Source organism: Mus pahari, chromosome 1 (assembly GCF_900095145.1).
Source record: "Mus pahari chromosome 1, PAHARI_EIJ_v1.1, whole genome shotgun sequence".
NCBI lineage: Eukaryota > Metazoa > Chordata > Mammalia > Rodentia > Muridae > Mus > Mus pahari.
This window is the reverse complement of record NC_034590.1, coordinates 87,898,487-87,917,027: the sequence shown is the minus strand read 5'-3', so window position 1 is coordinate 87,917,027 and position 18,541 is coordinate 87,898,487. Positions and strand designations below refer to the sequence as shown.

At 38.0% G+C, this 18,541-nt stretch overlaps 1 protein-coding gene across 4 annotated transcripts in view; it reads left to right on the top strand.

The window, feature by feature from the left end:
* Nucleotides 1-18,541, top strand: part of Smg1 (SMG1 nonsense mediated mRNA decay associated PI3K related kinase) — a 110,437-nt gene that overhangs the window by 23,376 nt on the left and 68,520 nt on the right. Inside the window, exons 1-10 of one of the 4 annotated variants that reach the window (XM_029538506.1) lie at nucleotides 2,994-3,010; nucleotides 4,192-4,249; nucleotides 8,521-8,684; nucleotides 8,995-9,150; nucleotides 10,773-10,909; nucleotides 12,302-12,360; nucleotides 13,182-13,395; nucleotides 16,855-16,980; nucleotides 17,380-17,452; nucleotides 18,351-18,448. In XM_029538506.1, the coding sequence (XP_029394366.1) occupies nucleotides 4,236-4,249; nucleotides 8,521-8,684; nucleotides 8,995-9,150; nucleotides 10,773-10,909; nucleotides 12,302-12,360; nucleotides 13,182-13,395; nucleotides 16,855-16,980; nucleotides 17,380-17,452; nucleotides 18,351-18,448 (1,041 nt within the window). In that variant the 5' untranslated portion in view covers nucleotides 2,994-3,010; nucleotides 4,192-4,235. Of the gene's footprint in view, nucleotides 1-2,993; nucleotides 3,011-4,191; nucleotides 4,250-8,520; nucleotides 8,685-8,994; nucleotides 9,151-10,772; nucleotides 10,910-12,301; nucleotides 12,361-13,181; nucleotides 13,396-16,854; nucleotides 16,981-17,379; nucleotides 17,453-18,350; nucleotides 18,449-18,541 lie in introns of those variants that run through there. The other 3 variants (XM_029538502.1, XM_021193999.2, XM_029538497.1) reach the window with 3 other exon arrangements.

The window sequence follows — 18,541 nt, the reverse complement described above, 5'->3', positions numbered from 1 at the left end:
CTCTCTCTCTCACACACACACACACACAGAGAGAGAGAGAGAGAGAGAGAGAGAGAGAGAGAGAGAGAGAGAGAGAGACAGAGAGGGAGGAGTGTACTGAAAGGCAGCCCTTAGAGGTGAGTGGGGTGAATGTTTTTCTTTTTCTTTTTAAAAACAGATAGATCTGTCTGTCTGTCTGTCTGTCTATTTATTATATGTAAGTACACTGTAGCTGTCTTCTGACGCACCAGAAGAGGGCATCAGATCTCACTACACATGGTTGCTGGGATATGAACTCAGGACCTCCGGAAGAGTAGTCAGTGAGTGCTCTTAACCGCTGAGCCATCTCTCAGCCTCAGGGTGAATGTTTCAGTGATCTGAAAAGTAAGGTGGAGTTTTTAGGAACTTGGCTGTGAAGAATCTGGACAATAACTGATGAGATGGAATGTGCAAGACAGGGTCTCATGTGACCTAGTCTGCTCTTCAAATTGCTGTGTAGGTGAGGCTGTCCTTTAATTCTTGAACCTCCTACCTCCACCTCCTAAGAGCTAGGATTCCATATGTGACCCTGACTAGATATTTAGAAGGAAAGGAATCCAGTTACTTGTACAGGAGTGTTGTTCATGTGCTTTTGCAGGTAGTGTGGTAGAGTGGGTAAGTGGAAAACTCTGACCTACAGAATGTAAAAGTGTTTGGGAGACAGGTGAAACTTAGGGTCTAGGTGACTTCTTAGGAAAGCGCTTTACTTATTATCTAATGAAGATGGAACAGGCTATATGGAGGTGAATTTGGATTTCTAGGGAGAAAGTTCGTAGTCACTAGTACAGCTGAAACCTCAGTTACCCAACCCAAAAAAAATGCAATTAATAGGGTGTGGTAAAGATGAAATGAAATGGTAGATATATTACTTTACTCACTGCTGTGATAAACATTTGACAAAAGCAGCTCAAGGGAAGAAGGATTTATTTTGGCCCATGGTTTCAGACTGTCTCAGTCCATCATGGCAGGCAGCCAAAGTAGAGGAGTGTGATAGGAAGGAGTCAGGGACCCAAGGACCTGCCTTCAATAAACCACTTCTTTTTTGGTTTTGTTTTGTTTTTGTTTTTGGTTTTGGTTTTGGTTTTGGTTTTTTGAGCCAGTGTTTCTCTGTGTAGCCCTGGCTGTTCTTGAACTCACTCTGCAGACCAGGCTGGCCTTGAATGCAGAAGCCCACCTGCCTCTGCCTCCCAAGTGCTGGGATTAAAGGCGTGCGCCACCACGCCCGGCTGACAACTCACTTCTGATAGTGAATTCCTAAAGCATTGGTTTTCAACGTTCCTAGTGCTGACCCTTTAATACAGCTCTTCCTTTTGCAGTGACTCCCAACCATACATTATCTTTGTTGCTGCTTCACAAGAGTACCTTTGCTACTGTTATGTGTTGTGAGTGTCTGTGTTTTCCAGTGGTCCTAGGTGTGCCCTGTGAAAGAGCCCTTTGACCTTCAAGAGAGTTTCACCCATAGGTTGAGAAATCCTGTTCAAAAAGTCCTAAAACCTCCCAAAATAGGACTACCCGATAGGGACAAAGCATTTCAAACATGATCTCGTGTGGGGTGTGTGTGTGGGGGGGGTTCAGATGTGAATCTTTGATTATGCTTGTTGCTCTTAGTAGGAGCTCGTTGTGTTAGCACTTCTTAGAGTGAAAGTATAGTCTCTAAACCCGTGTGGCATTGAAGGTTTTGTTAAAGATTACAGCAGAGCAAAGGAATATGAGGGAGGTGTTTACTAGGCATTTCTCTGAAGACTGGCACATGAAGCAAAGGTTACAACTTAAAATAATTTCTTCCTAGTGATTATACCTTCCACTTAATCAGATTAGCTGTCAACAGGGTATTTGAAGTGCCCTGGAAGTCACACATTTATCTGGTACTATTAAAATTATACTTTATCAAGAAATTGTAGTAAGTACATTTTTAATGTTGCAAAGTTGGTGCAAATTCATTTGTAATTGTGAAGTGAAACTACATTGTTTTATTAAACATGAATATAGTTTTTTAAAGAAGAGTTTTGTAATTTTTGGGTGAGTATATTCAGTGTTTTGTTTTGTTTTGTTTTTTAAATGTAGGTACAGGTAGAGGCAGTATAGTCCCTAATACTGTCCTTACTTCTGATGCTAGTTGCAAGTAAAGTTCTTATGTATCAGGCTTACAGTTTATTATCACAGAAAGTGTTCAATAAAAAGTGTTACAATAAAAATAGGTTAAAAAAAAAACCCTTATAAATAAGTAATTAAAATTTGGTGTTATAGTCAGTACCTAGATAGTTAAGGAAAATTTACCAAGAAATTGTATTACTTAAATTTTTAATATAGCAAAATTGATGCAAATTCATTTAAATTTTGAAATGAAAATGCATTCTGTTAATTTGAACATTATTACCACTACTATCATCACCACTACCACCACCACCATCATCACTACCACCACCACCACTACTGTTTTGCTTTTTGTTTTAGGGAGACAGGGTTTCTCTGTGTAAAAGAACAACCCTGGCTGTCCTGGACTTGCTTTGTAGACCAGGCTGACCTCAAACTCACAGGGTTCCACCTGCCTCTGCCTCCTGAGTGCTGTGTGCCACCATGCCCAGCCCTGAATGCAAATTTTTTTTTTTTTTTTCAAGAAGAGTTTTGTATAACTCTCAGAGGGTTTGGAAAGCTGGCTAAGCGATGAATAGGACTGGTTACTCTTGCAGGGGACCCAGGTTTTATTTTAGCACTTAATGGTGGAACTCCAAATCCAAGGGAAACTTATACCCTCTTCTGGCTTCTGCAGGAACCAGATATGCATGGAGTTTACATATATACATACATGCAGGCTAAATGTTCATACACAAAGAATAAAAAAATAAAATTAAAAGGAAAGTGTCTAAGCTTCTCAAATAATTTTTCCGTCCTAGACTCCTTCTTAGGACTCTTTCTAATGGGACAATGGTGTTCTTGAAGCCCTAGGCTTCTTGTCCTTTCTTCCCCTTCATGAAAACATGATTGAATCCAGGTGAGTAAGAGACTGTTCTGGTTAGTGTTTGGTCACCTTGATACTAGCTAGAGTTATTTGGGAAGAGGGAACTTTGATTGAGAAAATGCTAGATCAGATTGGCCTGAGTGCAAAGCCTGTGTGGCCTTTTTATTTTTAAGTTTTTTAAAAGGACCCAGCTCACTGTGGGCAGTGCCAACCTTGGGCAGGGTGATCCAGAATTTTATAAGGAAGCCAGTTGAATCAGTTTCCTCCATGGTTTCTGCTTCACTTCTGCCTCCAGGTTCCTACCTTGGGTTCTTACTCAGACTTTTCTTGGTGATGGAGTGTAACCTGAGAGTTGTAAGCTGAAATAATAATCTCCTGTCTTCCCCTGGTTGCTTTTGGTCATGGTGTATTATCACAGGAGCAGAAAGAAACCCTAAGATAGAGACATTACGGGGACAGTATTAGATTTAAGCTTTAAAAGATACATCATTTTTATGCAGAATGAGCTCCTGGTATTTTCTTCAGCTGTCTTTTGCATATCACTGTTGCAGAGAGTATATATTCTTACCTCATTGCTCTCATTTCCTGGTTTATGTCCAATACAGAATAGCTCAAGGCCTGGTTAAAAACAGCTTAATGTGATGATGCTTATTCCAGTGGCACCACTAGATGTGGTGTTTGCATCAAGTCTTTTAGCGTCCTTTATGGAAATGCTTCCTTGTAGGGAATTTCCTGACTTCCTACTTTCTAGAGGTGGCTTTTTGGGGGGAGTGGGGTTGCTCTATGTAATGCTTACAGGAGCTGTACCAAAGACCATTCAGACGATGCTGTCTCCTATCTGTGGCAGATGTATGAGGGCTGAAGAGTTGAGTCAGCTGAAGTGGATGGCCTCCTAGATTTATACATTTTCTGGATTTTGAATATAAGTAAATAAGTAAAATGATTGGTAACTGTATTCACACTTGATCTATATGTTACAGTTAAAATTTAAATTCTTATGGATTCACTTTTTTTTTTTTTTTTTGATCGCCACTTAAAGAGTCTTTGTCTTCCAAGGCAGAGTGGCTTTCCATTGGGATTTTCGCTTCAGTATTTGAACTTAAAGAGGCCATAGTTAATGAAAAAGCACTTAACCCATGAGTGAGATTTGCTTCATGTTTGAACAAATGTTTTAACCCACTGTCTTCACTAATACTGTAACTGCTGTCTTACAGATTGACTTGATGCAAAACACCATAAAGGCTCCATATTACACAGTATGCGATTTTTGAGGTATGAGCTTTAGAAACTTACTACCTCTCATGTGGCATGTACATCAGGTGTAACTTCAGTTGGATCATTTTGGGGAAATTTATGCACTTCTTTTTTCCTCTTCACATTTTTAGAGTATTAAAGGGACTGTGGAAATATTTTTGGATCCCTGTGAGGATTCTTAGTCTAACATATATTTTCTTTTTCCACAAAATTGAAACACTGATTCTGGTAGATAGCTTTTTTTAGCCCTTCTAACTAGCTTGCTTAGCACTGATTCCTGCCTCATGGAGTTGAAATCTATATTTTCTGTTTTGTGCTTTGCTAACTCTTAAGTGCTTATTTCTGTTCTTAACAGTTATTTATTTTTTAGTGTGTGGTTGCCTTGTCTTGTTGGTGCTACCAGCCTAATAGTTTTTGAGACATAAGCAGAATAGATATTGTAAAAGTTGCTGTTTCATAAGAATGCTCAGCTATTTTGTATTTTGTGCATTTTGTGTCAGAATACATGTGCTCAATGCTGGCTGGAAATGCACATTTGCATTAGAAGAGCCTGACCAGGAGGGCATTTGGGGCTGTTCTCATAGTGGTACTGGCCTAGGGAGTTCTTGTTACTGTTAAATTTTTTACTTTATGATGAAAAAAAACTTGTGTTCATAACTTTTGGGAGTTAAAAACCTTTGTTTTTTCCTAATGAATTGGGAAATCATTCTTGGTTTTGTAAGCATAATGTGAAATCACATGAATCTAGTAAGTTACAAACTTTTGGTAGCAATACAGTGCTTAATTTCTTCATTGAAGAGCATAAGCTGCTTTATATGTATGTAAGAACTTTCTATTGCATTTACATGCTCATGGACTGCTGCTAATATATGCTTTTAACTCGAAAACTCGAGTTTATTTTGAACTATGACCATAATTCCTACTGTGTGCCCTGCAAGCTATGTATTCTGAATTCTGAATATGAGCCTTGCATGTTAGATAGGTATTAATTCACATTTTATACAAGAGAAAACAAAGGCCTGGAAAACCCATGCTGTTAAAATGCTAGGACTGGAGTCTTAGCCCAGATGTTTTTAACTTGCCCAAGCTGCAGTCTTATGTTACTGCTTTTTCACAGAAAGCCCTAGTTAGGATAGTATGGACACCATGTGAGCATACTGAGAATAGGAAATGCCGCATATATAAACATTGATAGACAAGTTTTGTATATCAGAATTAGTCATGTCCTTATCTGATTGTGCATTTACTAAGTTATTTATTTATTTTTTTCAGATTGAAGTAGGTGAAACCTCACTCTTAGACCCCCTTCTCCCCTTCCCACAACCCTGCCAGGAAGCATATAAGTTCTCCCTTTTTTCCAGTACTTTTTGAGAAAGTAATAATGTATTAGTTGATTATAGGTTAACATTTAATATACTGTTTTTAGAGATATGAAGGATTATTTTTCAATTGTTTAATGAATTTTTATGCTCCATTGAGCATTAATTCTTATTGACTGACTTAGTGTCTGCAATAAAGTATGTCCAATCCCCCCCCCCCCCCCCATTTCATGGATGATTTTATTTCTCTGCAGTCAAAGAATTAGCTTTGTATGGGCACAGACTTTTTATACTTGGACATAAGGATAAGGACAGTCTATCCTTAGAGGTTTTAGCTTGCTGTATTTGCTCCCTCAGATTTTCTAGTTAGGAGTTCAAGTTTAATTGGACATGTTCTATGATCTGTATCAGCAGGAATTGCAGTAAGTACAGACCAAGGAGTCCAGCTTGTGGGGTTAAGAACAGGATGATAAAGTAAAAAAGAAGCATGTATGCAAAATCCTGCTGCCTCATGAGTTCAGGTTTTTGGTTTGTTTGTTCTGTGGTACTGGGTATTAAACTGAGAACCTCACCTTGTTTATAGTAGCCAGGAGCTCTAAACTGCCCTTTACCCTCCCACTTGCCAATCATCAGAGTTTTTAAAGATTTATTTATTTTTATGTGCATCGATGTTTTACCTGCACATATATATGTGAGGGTGCCAGACACACTAGAAGTGGAGTTACAGATAGTTGGGAGCTGCTGTGAGTACTGGGAATTGAACCTCAGTCCTCTGGAATAGCAGCCAATGTGGTTTTGTTTTGTTTTTGGTTGTTGTTTGTTTTTAAAAGATTTTATTTATTTTATGTATGTGAGTACACTGTAGCGGTCTGCAGTCACACCAGAAGAAGGCATTGGATCCCATTACAGATGGTTGTGAGCCACTATGTGGTTGTTGGGAATTGAACTCAGGACCTCAGTGCTCTTTACCAATGAACCATCTCTTCAGCCCATAATTTTTTTTCCTTTTTTGGGGGGTGAGGGAGGTGGATTTCAGGGTTTTTCTGTAGACCCCTGGGTGTCGTAGAACTCACTTTATAAACCAGGCTGGCCTTGAACCCAGAGATCTGACTACCTCTGCCTCTTTAGTGCTGTGATTAAAAGCATCCACCTCAGACTTTGGGGACCACATGTTAGAAGGGAAGGAGAGAATTGACTGCCACAAGTTGTCATTTTTATGTGTTTTATAAAAACATATATAACTTTAATATGTTTTCTGTGGCACTTGTGAGCACATGTATATACCCACCACTGAGGGTTACACTCACAGTAAGTAATCAAATGTAATTAAAAATTACATCAGATTTTTATGAGACAAGGTGCCATTGGTTGGCTTTGGGGCCGAACTTTGTGATCTTGCTTTTATCTGAATAGTTAAGATTGTAGGTTTTATTACCAGCCCAGAAGATATTTGTAATAGAGAAATTACTGCTATTACTACTATTATTTTTAAATGAATTTCTTTTTCTTGGGACAGTCAAACAAGCAACTACTTACTTGTATTCTTCATATGCTAAAATAGAATATTTGGTTTTCTTCTGTCTTGACAATTTATGAGTGATACCTAGAAGTATAAGACTTACGAAATCCTTGTAGGTTGCTTTGGTTCTTTATTTCCCTGAAGAGGAAATTGAGACATAGAACTAGTAGGACCTAATAGGTGGACAAAGATGTTGAGTTTTGTCTTGGGCTACACCACTTGTTAATTCCTAAGTGTCACATTATTCTGACAGTAATTACATTACTGATCCCAGTCCTCAGAGTCAGCATGTCTGGAATTCTGAGACCTTGCCTTCTCTTAACATTTTGTTTGCTGGGCTGGCAAGATATGTGTAAGTGCTCTTGTTGTCAAGCCTGATGACCTCAGTTCAGACTTTGGGGACCACATGTTGGAAGGAGAGAATTGACTGCCACAAATTGTCATTTTTAACTTTTATATGTTTGCTGTGGCACTTGTGGGCACATGTATATGCCCACCACTGATCTCACACTCAAAATAAGTAATTAAATGTAATAAAAAAATTTTTATTTCTTGCTTTTTAAATAAGTTTAATTGACATTTCTTTTGGCAAAGGCATTGAAATATAGCTGAGCATAAACAATATTTTTCTTTTAGTTAGTGTTCTTATAGCCTACTTGTTTTTCAAATACCAGTGCATATTTTCCTGCCAGATAATTGAAGATTCCATTGAGAGTTTGGTAGATATTGCTACAGGCACTAACTTTACAAGAAGTTTGGAACACACTTTGACATTCTGACACTACTTTTTATTTATAACGAGGAAGACTGACCACTTAACCTTTTCTGGAAGGAGAGTGTAGGAAGAATTACTTTTTAGAATCACATCATGGGAGCGAATCCTTTAGCTAGAGTGACCTGTTGTTTAGTTTTTCTGGGAAAGGAAGCATGCAAAACGAGAAACTCCTGGGCTGAGGAGATAGCTTTCTCCATAAAACAATTATTGCATATGCACGAGGACCTGAGTTGGATTCCTAGCACACACATAAAAAGCTGTATGTTTGTAATTACAGCTCAGGGGAAGCAGAGAGAGGCAGATTTGTGGAGCTCCCTAGCCAGCCAGCTCCATTATCATATCTCAGGTCCCAGCAGGAAACTCCCAGGGGAAGCAAGGCTTCTGAGGGGTAACACCTGAGCTTGGCACCTGCACACATCTCCCTTCTGTGAAAAAAGCAAATTAAGAAAATGAACAAATTAACATGAGTTAGTCAGTATAATCCAACAGGAGAGCATGAGCCACAGGCAGTTCATTGTTGACAATCTCTTTGCAGCTGAAAGACTTACTAGACAATGGAGTGCTTATATAGAGTTATGGCTGAGCATAAAGATTAGAGGGAGAGATGCCATATAGCTTTGGCTATTGAAATATTTGCATAAAGCTCTGCTACTAATATTTTCTTTTTCTTTTTCAGAACTGATAGTGCATCAGCCGACCCAGATACTTTAAAATACTCCTCATCTAGAGATAGGGGTGTTTCTTCCTCTTATGGACTGCAATCTTCAAATTCAGCTGTGGTGTCTCGGCAAAGGCACGATGATACCAGAGGCCATGCTGACATACAGAATGACGAAAAGGGTATTTAGATTTTCTCCTGTTGGGGCATACTTCTGTTTTAGACCTGCTTCTCTTTTCTTGACCCTCTTGCCAGGTAACATCTGAGGTTCTTCCAGGCTACTGTCTGATTTACTCATCCAAAATGTGCTTAAAGCATCTGTCTGAATTGAACTTTATTTCTCTACTCATCTTGCAATGAGGGAATCAAAATGGTTTGGAGTCAGGTAGCACAGGGGAGATGAGAGAATTAGGTTGTAAATGGGTAAGATCCTGTTAGCTGAGGGAATGAAACAGGGCCCTGTTAAGATAATGTAAACATTGCTGTTTTCAGGTGGCTACAATGTCAATGGAGGATCTGGGGAAAATACTTATGGTCGGAAGTCGTTGGGGCAAGAGCTGAGGATTAACAATGTGACCAGCCCTGAGTTTACCAGTGTTCAGCATGGCAGTCGTGCGTTAGCCACCAAAGACATGAGGAAATCACAGGGTAAGACTTGGAGACCAGGGTTGACACATTACCCCTGATGTCCATGAGCAGATGAGTGCAGCTGGCAGCCATTTACATTATATTTCTGTGAACTTCTAGCTTGTAAGAAAGTCTGGGTAATATCGTATTTGTTTGTTTGTTTGTTTGTTTTTTTGTTGAGACAGGGTTTCTCTTAACAGCTCTGGCTGTCCCAGAACTCACTTCATAGACCAGACTGGCCTAGAACTCAGAAATCCACCTACCTCTGCCTCCCAGGTGCTGGGATTAAAGATGTACACCACCATGCCCTGCTTCTGGGTAAGATCATAAAGGGTTTCTGAATAGACAGTGGATATGGTAAGTGGAGTCTTTTTAAAATTTAAATATACCCACACCTTGCCTTCTTTTGCAGATTTTTGAGTATAAATAAAGTGCTTTTAACATCCAGAATATTAAAGATAATGTGTATTCAAGCAAGGCATAGTGGTACATCCCTTTAATCCCGGCACTTGGAAGGTAGAGATCAGTAGATCAAGGCTAGCATGGTTACATATATATATATATATATGGTTTGTTTTATACAGTTGCTTTTTGCACAGTGTAGCTTTTTTTTATGTGTACCTTGTTGAACATTTTGTGTGGGTACAAATATACCACCTTTAAAAAAATGCATTTAGCTTTAAAACAAACAGACAAACAACTGATTTCTTGGGCTAGGGAGATGGCTCAGTGCTTAGGTACACTTATTTTTCTTTTCTTTTCTTTTCTTTTCTTTTCTTTTCTTTTCTTTTCTTTTCTTTTCTTTTCTTTTCTTTTCTTTTCTTTTCTTTTCTTTTCTTTTCTTTTCTTTTCTTTCGNTTTTTCGAGACAGGGTTTCTCTGTATAGCCCTGGCTGTCCTGGAACTCACTTTGTAGACCAGGCTGGCCTTGAACTCAGAAATCCACCTGCCTCTGCCTCCCGAGTGCTGGGATTAAAGGTGTGCGCCACCACGCCTGGCTCACTTTTCATTCTTGCACCCGGGTTTGAGTCCCAATACCCTTCTGTCCAAACTAGAGAAATGATAATGTGAACAAGATGTTTCCTGCAGAGGCATCTCTTGAGAAATAGAAACCTGGTCTTTTCTGCTTACAGAGACATGTCTCTGGCTTAGAGTCATTGCCTATTCTTGTTTTGTTTTCCTCTCCCCTGTTTTTTTTTTCTTCTTCTTTTCTTTTGGTTCTTGGTTTTTGTTTTTTCTTGAGATGACTTCTCTGTTTTTCCTTAATCTCAAAACTTGTGAACTCAGAATAGTTGGTAGGGTATGTGACTGCAGTTAACTGCCACCATGCCCCCCTTTACCTGGATCTTGAAAATAGCTTGAAATGGAACTGAAAAAAATATGGTTTCCTAAGCTTTGCTTTTTTTCTTTCTTAGCTGGTCTTCCTCAGTGAGATGCTTAGTTTGCTATGGGTTTTTCATTCATGTTATCTTTGACAAGAGTATTTGGGGGTCTGTGGAACTGTAAACAGGCATTCTCCTGTAGATACAAAGAGTTGAACAAAGGGGAGACCAGTATACCCTGGTTTTGATGTACTTTAGAACGCCTGATGTACACTTCATATTTTTAGTGTACTGAGTGGCTACAAAGTATTTACATTCACAGAGCGATCGATGTCGTACTCTGATGAGTCTCGACTGTCGAATCTTCTTCGGAGGATCACCCGGGAAGATGACAGAGACCGAAGACTGGCTACTGTAAAGCAGCTGAAGGAGTTTATTCAGCAGCCAGAAAATAAACTGGTGAGTAAATGTGCTTGGAGTTGCCGAGGGTTGTCAGGGTTTCCAAAGTACACAACGTGGTTCTGTGTTAGGATTGCAGGGGTTGATTTGCTTTCAGGAAAAAAATGAAGGGCTTCCTTCCTTTGCACTTGGCCTATGTTAAGGTGCCTTAGAATGATAGGGCCCTAATGTGTTGTTTATCTATGATGGCTATTGTTGGAGTCACTTTGGTGTCTTTCATAAAGTGCATTAAATACTTTTTAAAACATACTGTAAGTTGTGGATAATAGCCCTGCTTACAACCATCTGTAATGGGATCTGATGCCCTCTTCTGGTGTGCCTGAAGAGAGCAACAGTGTACTCATACATAAAATAATTCCTTTAAAAAAAAAAAAAAAAAAAGGGAGAAGCTGGGCATCTCAAGTTCAGGATGTCTCTTGCAAAGGTTTTGAGTTTGGTTCCCAGCATTCATGTTGGGGACCTCACAATTGCCTGTAACTCCAGCTCCAGGTGATTGGACACCTTTGGCCTCCAAGAAAACTTCTTCATGAATGCACATATACTTTGAAATAATAATGGAAAGAAGTGGAAAAGCCCTTTTTTTAATTTTTATTTTTTTTAAGATTTATTTTTTATTATTATACGTAAGTACACTGTAGCTGACTTCAGACACGCCAGAAGAGAGCGTCAGGTCTCATTACAGGTGGTTGTGAGCCTCTATGTGGTTGCTGGGACTTGAACACAGGACCTTCAGGAGAGCAGTCAGTGCTCTTACCAGATGAGCCACCTTGCCAGCCCTGGAAAAGCCCTTAAGACAAACTTCAAAAGCAGTTAGAAAATATTTCTCCACTCTTAAATAATTTTCCTGATGTTAAGAACTTGATAGAGAAAATTACAAAGACTTAATACAGTAAGGCCCCTCCCCTCAAATTCCATTATGAAAAGTTTGATTATAGAGCAAGTAGAAAGATGTGCAGTGAAGCTCATGCTGTCATCAGCCCTAGATTCTGTCTTCGCTATGTCACTGTATTCCTTTATTATGTTTCTCAACCCCCTTGCCATTCCATGTAAATGCTCTCCAGAGGCTGCCAGTTAAAATGAGCTTGGATGTATCTCCATACTGATTATGACTCTTATTTCCTGTGAGTCAGTTTCTTTCATAGCCCGAAGAGAGAAACATGCCATCCTCATGTAATTGAGGATTCTACTTGAAAGAGAATCTTCCTTCCTAAATATTGGCTCCTGGAAAGGCATGAGCTGATGCTTTTATGAATGAAAGTTACTAATCCAGAGAGTTTTATACCTGTAAACTGAGATGCTGTATAATCATAATATGAATGGAAAGATAAGTTAAAGAATGTATACAGTACTGTTTTTAAGTAGAATCTGAAGTTTCTATATATATTTTTTAAGGTACTAGTTAAACAGTTGGATAATATCTTGGCTGCTGTACATGATGTGCTCAATGAAAGGTAAGTAACAATGATCACATTTAGATGACTTTGAAAGTAATTATAAAAATAAAGTAAACATGATAAACCCTGGACCATATCACTAAGACTTCTAAACTTGTTATGTAAGTTAATTATTGAATACAAATGCCATCTACTTGGAAGAGACTCTTCTTTCCTGAACATTGGCTTGTGGAAAGGCATGAGCTGATATTCATGAATGAAAGCTTCTGTTCCAGAGAGTTTTAAAAATGCTTAGAGAGCCAAATCTAGGGGAACTTCATTCTTTAAATAATCTCTTGGCTTTGCATAGGTGTGCAATGATTCCAAAGATTTGCAGTATTGAAATACACTCAGTTTAGCAGATCACTGTTTTAGTTTACATAATTACTTAATGCTACACTTAATTATAAGTGCTAGCCTTTTAAGTTTGTGTGGTTTAACTTCTAAAAAAATGTCCTACTTTGGAGTCCTTACTTGGTAGGTATTATAGAGAAATGGAGTGCATTTTTTAAAAATTTCCTCATGCCTCTTTCTGTGAATCAGTTATAACCTGAAGCCTGGATATTGGCACTGCTGAGCTTTTTAATATTTTTTTAGTAAATGATTTCATAAAGCTCATGTCTGATAAAGGGACTTTTGAGCATTGTAGAACTCAGGAGGATGCAGATGTAGAATGGGTAAAATTCCACCTTTTTATTTAGTTTGAGCTTTGGGAAGTTATTTAGGAATTTTTTAATACATGGGAGACAGTCTTTTGTAAGATGTGTCATACTTTAACCCTTGAAAATTGATGCCTTTTGTATGTTTTTTTTGTTTCATTTGCATTAAAATAAACACAGTAGTAAGTTGCTTCAGGAGTTGAGGCAAGAGGGAGCTTGCTGTCTTGGCCTTCTCTGTGCTTCTCTAAGCTACGAGGCTGAGAAGATCTTCAAGTGGATTTTTAGCAAGTTTAGCTCATCTGCGAAAGATGAGGTGAAGCTCCTCTACCTGTGTGCCACTTACAGAGCGCTGGAGACTGTTGGGGAGAAGAAAGCCTTTTCTTCGGTGATGCAGGTGAGAGCCAGGGACCCATAATAGGGTGGAGTGGTAAAGGATAGGCTTAGCTGCCTACTGTTGAGGACAGCACTGTGAAAATGAAGGGCCTTTTAAGTTCGAATAAAGTTAGGTTTAAAGTAATTTAATTTTAAGCATTTATGTCTTTTTGTTTTTTAGACGCTTCCCTTTGAAGTTGCTTAATACTAGAGTGACTTGCAGATTTGAAAGTAGGAACTCCTCTGTGAGAGTTTAGTCAGAGGCCATCAGCTTTTGAGAGAGACTAAAACTAAACATCATAGCAAATTTCTAAATTCCTTTTTCCTCCTCTTCCTCTTTAAAATTCCCTAAGTTAAGATTTGATGTAAAAAAATTATTAATCTAAATAATGCAAATACTTCTGAATATCTGGATATATAGAAAAGCTCATTCCCAACTTTTTTTTTTTTTTTTGATGCAAGATCTCACTGTCTGGTGCCTAATGTTCTCTAATGCCTTACCTTTCTGCCTTAACCCTGAGAGCTAAGGCTCTATGCTGTATCTGACTTTCCAGTTTGATCTGAGAAATATTTATATACCATTTTTGTTGAGGAAATGTTTGAAAAGATAAGTAAGTTATTTGGTATCTGGAATAGCTGATGTCTATTTAATTTTTTTTTAGAGGTAAGAGTCTTACTATGTACTCTGCTTAGCTTAAAACTGAAGAGATCCTCCTGCTGCTGTCATTTGAGTGCTGGGACTAGAGGGTTGTGCTACTATGCCTAGCTTTGTTTGCTTTTTACAGCTCACAAACTGCTTTATCTTGAGTAATTTAAAAAATATATGTATGTGTGTGAGTTTGTGTGAATGAATCAAAAACCCATATATGTTTTTCCTTGATTATAGAAATGTATGAAAGTTGATAATAATTACTTGTAACTAAACAACATAGAAGCAAATTGATCTAATTTTACATATAGTAGTATTTTCTAACTGTAGTTTGAAAGATTCCAAATTCACAGGAAGATATATAGATCACTTGGATAAATACTTAACTCTTTGTTTTGTTTTGTTTGTTTTTTTTCTGAGACAGGGTTTCTCTTTACTAAGAGAGCTTGCTCTAGAACTTGCTCTGTAGACTAGTCAAGCCTCTGCTTCTAGTGTACTAGGATTAAAGGATGTCACTCTACCTGCCTTAAATATTCTTTAACTCAGGCTTATCACTTTGTGTGTGTGTGTGTGGGGGGGGGGGAGTCAGGTGTTGTTGAAGATTATACCCCAGGCCTCATGTATATTAAGAATGGTACTGTGGAGGCATTTCGTCAGCTCCCACTTAATCACATTTTGCTAAAAGCTGTTTTATTAATTTACTTTTTGTTTTTTAAGTCAGGGTCTTACTCTAGCCCAGGCTGGCCTGGAACTCATGATGATTCTCCTGTACCCCTTTCCCAAATGCTGGAATTACAAGGGGATACTACCATATCTAGCTTTTTTCTTTATCTTTTTTGGTGTTGAGGTATGTGTGGTATTCACATGTTTGAAGATCAGAGGTAGGTTTTGTTGTTTTTTTCTTTTGTTGTTCTCCACCTTTGTTTTTTGAGCCAGGGTGTCTCACTGCCTGGTCCATAAACCCCAGTGACCCGCCTGTCTCCAGCTCCTCCTCCCATCATAGTGCTTGAGTTACAGACATTTGCCATTACATCTGGCCTTGATTGGGTGTTAGCAAGCGAGCCCAGGTCCTCATGCTTGTGTGACTGGCACTTTACCAACCTAGCCATCTTCCCATCCCTTACAATTTATCTTCACACACATACTTTTTGTGGAAGTATTTGAAGATAAATACATAATGACAATTCACCCTGTTAGTATTTTAGTACATATCACTGAAGAACAACCTATCCTCTTCTTTATCAGCAATATTATTCACCTGAGGAAAGGCATTTTATTTTCTATGAAATATGTGTCCAAATTTCTGAAATTGTTCTTAAGGTGCCATTTATATTTATGGTTCCTCTGACCCGGAACCCACTTAAGATTCAAGCATTGACTTTGAAATTTTTTTTTTTTTAAAAAACTTCCTTATAAAAATAGTTTTATACAATCACTTTTGTTTTATTGTATGCCAGAACCCCCTCCCCACCTACCCACCCATTAATGCATTGCAGGCAGGTTGTCGCTCTGTGGGACTTAAATGATTTCCTGACTAAGGGGATGGTCATCAGATCTTCCTATGAAAGCTTCAGTTTTCCTTTCAAATAAGCAGTCTGGGTCTGATGTCTTGATCTTTTGGTGTCATGGTGTTTTGGTAAATGTTACATTCACTCTAGACTGTTCAATACTAGCTACTGCATAATGGCGATTTTAAAATTCTAGCTTTACCTTGTTTTTTTTTTTAAAAGATTTATTTATTTATTATATGTGAGTACACTGTAGCTGTCTTCAGACACCCCAGAAAGAAGGCATCAGATCTTATTACGGATGGTTGTGAGCCACCATGTGGTTGCTGGGAATTGAATTCAGGACCTCTGGAAGAGTCAGTGCTTGCCAGCCCCTAGCTTTATCTTCTAAAAAGATTCATTTATAATATGTTTTACCTAACATTTACTTTGAAAAAATTTTCCTTTTTGTTCTTTGGTGTTTTAAGAAAGGTTCTTTGGGCTGGAGAATTGGCTCAGTGTTTAAGAGCTCTGACTGCTCTTCCAGAGGTCCTGAGTTCAAATCCCAGCAACCACATGGTGGCTCCCAACCATCTGTAATGTGATCAGATGCCCTCTTTTGGTGTGTCTGAAGACAGCTACAGTGTGCTTACATATAATAAATAAATAACTCTTAAAGAAAAGAAAAGAAAAGAAAAGAAGAAAAGAAAAAGTTCTTTGTTAGTAGCCCAGGCTTTTCTAATCTGTTCTTCCTCAGCCTCCCAGGTACAGGAGTCAAAGGCCTGTGCCACAGCTCCTAGCTTTATCCTACATGCTGAATTCTAGAGCAACTGAAATGTTTTAAAGAAATTAGTTTCCCAAGTACATCTTAATTTTTTTAGGGGTGTGTTGGTGGGTTGAATTATGTATCCCTGTCTGGTATGGAGCTTTCTGTGTAGACAAGAATAGTCTTAAACGGTCAAGAGTTCATGTGCCACCATTTCTAGTTATATCTTACTTTTATACTTTAAATTCAGTCATAGCCATAGTTACTTATGAATAACATGTAGAGTTATTTAGCACTAAATTTAGTTGATAGGATAGGTATAGTGTTAATAGCCATTATAATAGAGAGCAGTGTTTGTTTTCAGCCTAATATAATGAATGAACCTTTACTTAAAAAAAAAAATTAAAGCAATAGAATTTTTATTTTAAAATACTAAGTTTGAAGTATTTAGTTAAAAGTGGTGGTATTTTTACACTCTCTAGTTTTATGTTTTATTGGCATCATAGTAGGTTGTGAAGCAAATCTTTTTATTTTCTTTCTACTTTGTCAAATGTTTCTGATCTTGATTTTGTTTTTCAGCTTGTGATGACCAGCCTACAATCCATCCTTGAGAATGTGGACACACCAGAACTGCTTTGCAAATGTGTGAAGTGCATTCTTTTGGTGGCTCGATGCTACCCTCATATTTTCAGCACCAATTTTAGGGTGAGTTTCTCATACTCTCTGGTGTTAATGGTTGTGTAAAGTGGAACATCGAATAGAAAACAAGGTCCTGACCCTTCAAATATATGATCAGTGATGTTTTAGGGGCAAAGAAGTTAATTGGTCTGCTATCATAACAGTGGTGATAATGATGACAATGATGATTATGTTACTTTTATGAGACATAACTGCAGTTTTCTTTCTGACATTAATACTTTAGGTATAGATGGGAAAATTTTCCTCAGTGTCATGACTTAACAGTTCTTTTATTTTGTCTCTGTAGCTCACAGGTAAATAGAACAGCTTTTTCTAGGGTCTTTTAATGTGATGTGCTCTCACTGATGAAATAGCAATGAAACCTTAAAATGACTGACCTCCTGTCTTTTTTTCCCCTCCATCAAGGATACAGTTGATATATTAGTTGGATGGCACATAGATCATACTCAGAAACCCTCCCTCACACAGCAGGTGTCTGGTAAGTGTTTAGCATGTTTCAGTTCTTGTAAATACTGTGAAAAGAAGAGTTGATCTGATCTAGAAAAAAGGGTTGCTTTAAGAAGGAATATTAGCTATTTATATATAAATGAGTATTACTTGATAGCTCTTGATCTTTTCAAAGCATACGTATAAATAAATAACTTAAAAAAAAGGAAAGGAAGAAATAAATGCAATAAATACTAGTTAGGAAAATGCAGATTACAGTGTGGCGCCTGTGAGAATTTAAATACTGTACTCCAGCTCATCTGTAGTATGCTTTGCAAAAACAACGTCAAGAGGTTGGAATACTCTGAAAATTAGAATAGAAGATTCTGGTCATAGTTTGTTTTTTTGCTTTTCTGGTCATTTTAAATAAGCCACAAATATTTGGAAGATTGTCACATATAATAGAGGACAAATGATAACTGAGCTAACCTTTACATATCTGCATGTTCCACATGGTACAGTTTCTCCCCCTCTGCACATTTGGTGTAGTAACTTTTGAAAAGAGTATATGCCAATGAGATTAGATTGTTTCTGCTGTGAAGCTAAATACACATCTTTGACAACTAGTTCTGACCCTGGAATAGAAAGCTAGGTGGATAGTACATAGTGGCATTTTTACACACACACACACACACACACACACACACACACACACAGTAGATATTAAAATAGCTAAAAAATCAGGTAAGATTTACATGCTGATTTCTGAAGGTTGTTAATTTCTGTTATATTAAAAGAGGCTTGATTAATTACCAGCATGCTTTTAGTGGGGGTCCTAATATTATGATACAGGTCATGCTTTAATGGTCAAGTAACTCGATCATTTTTAATTTTGGTATTCCCCCCCCCCTTTTTTTTTTAAACCTCAAAATTTCTTCTCTGATGTCAAGGGTGGTTGCAGAGTTTGGAGCCATTTTGGGTAGCTGACCTTGCATTTTCTACCACTCTTCTTGGTCAATTTTTAGAAGACATGGAGGCATATGCTGAGGTAAGTTGTAGAAAGCCAATTCTAAGTGATTCTTAAAGTGTTAATAAAGAGCCAGGCAGTGGTGGTGCATGCCTGTAATACCAGAACTTGGGA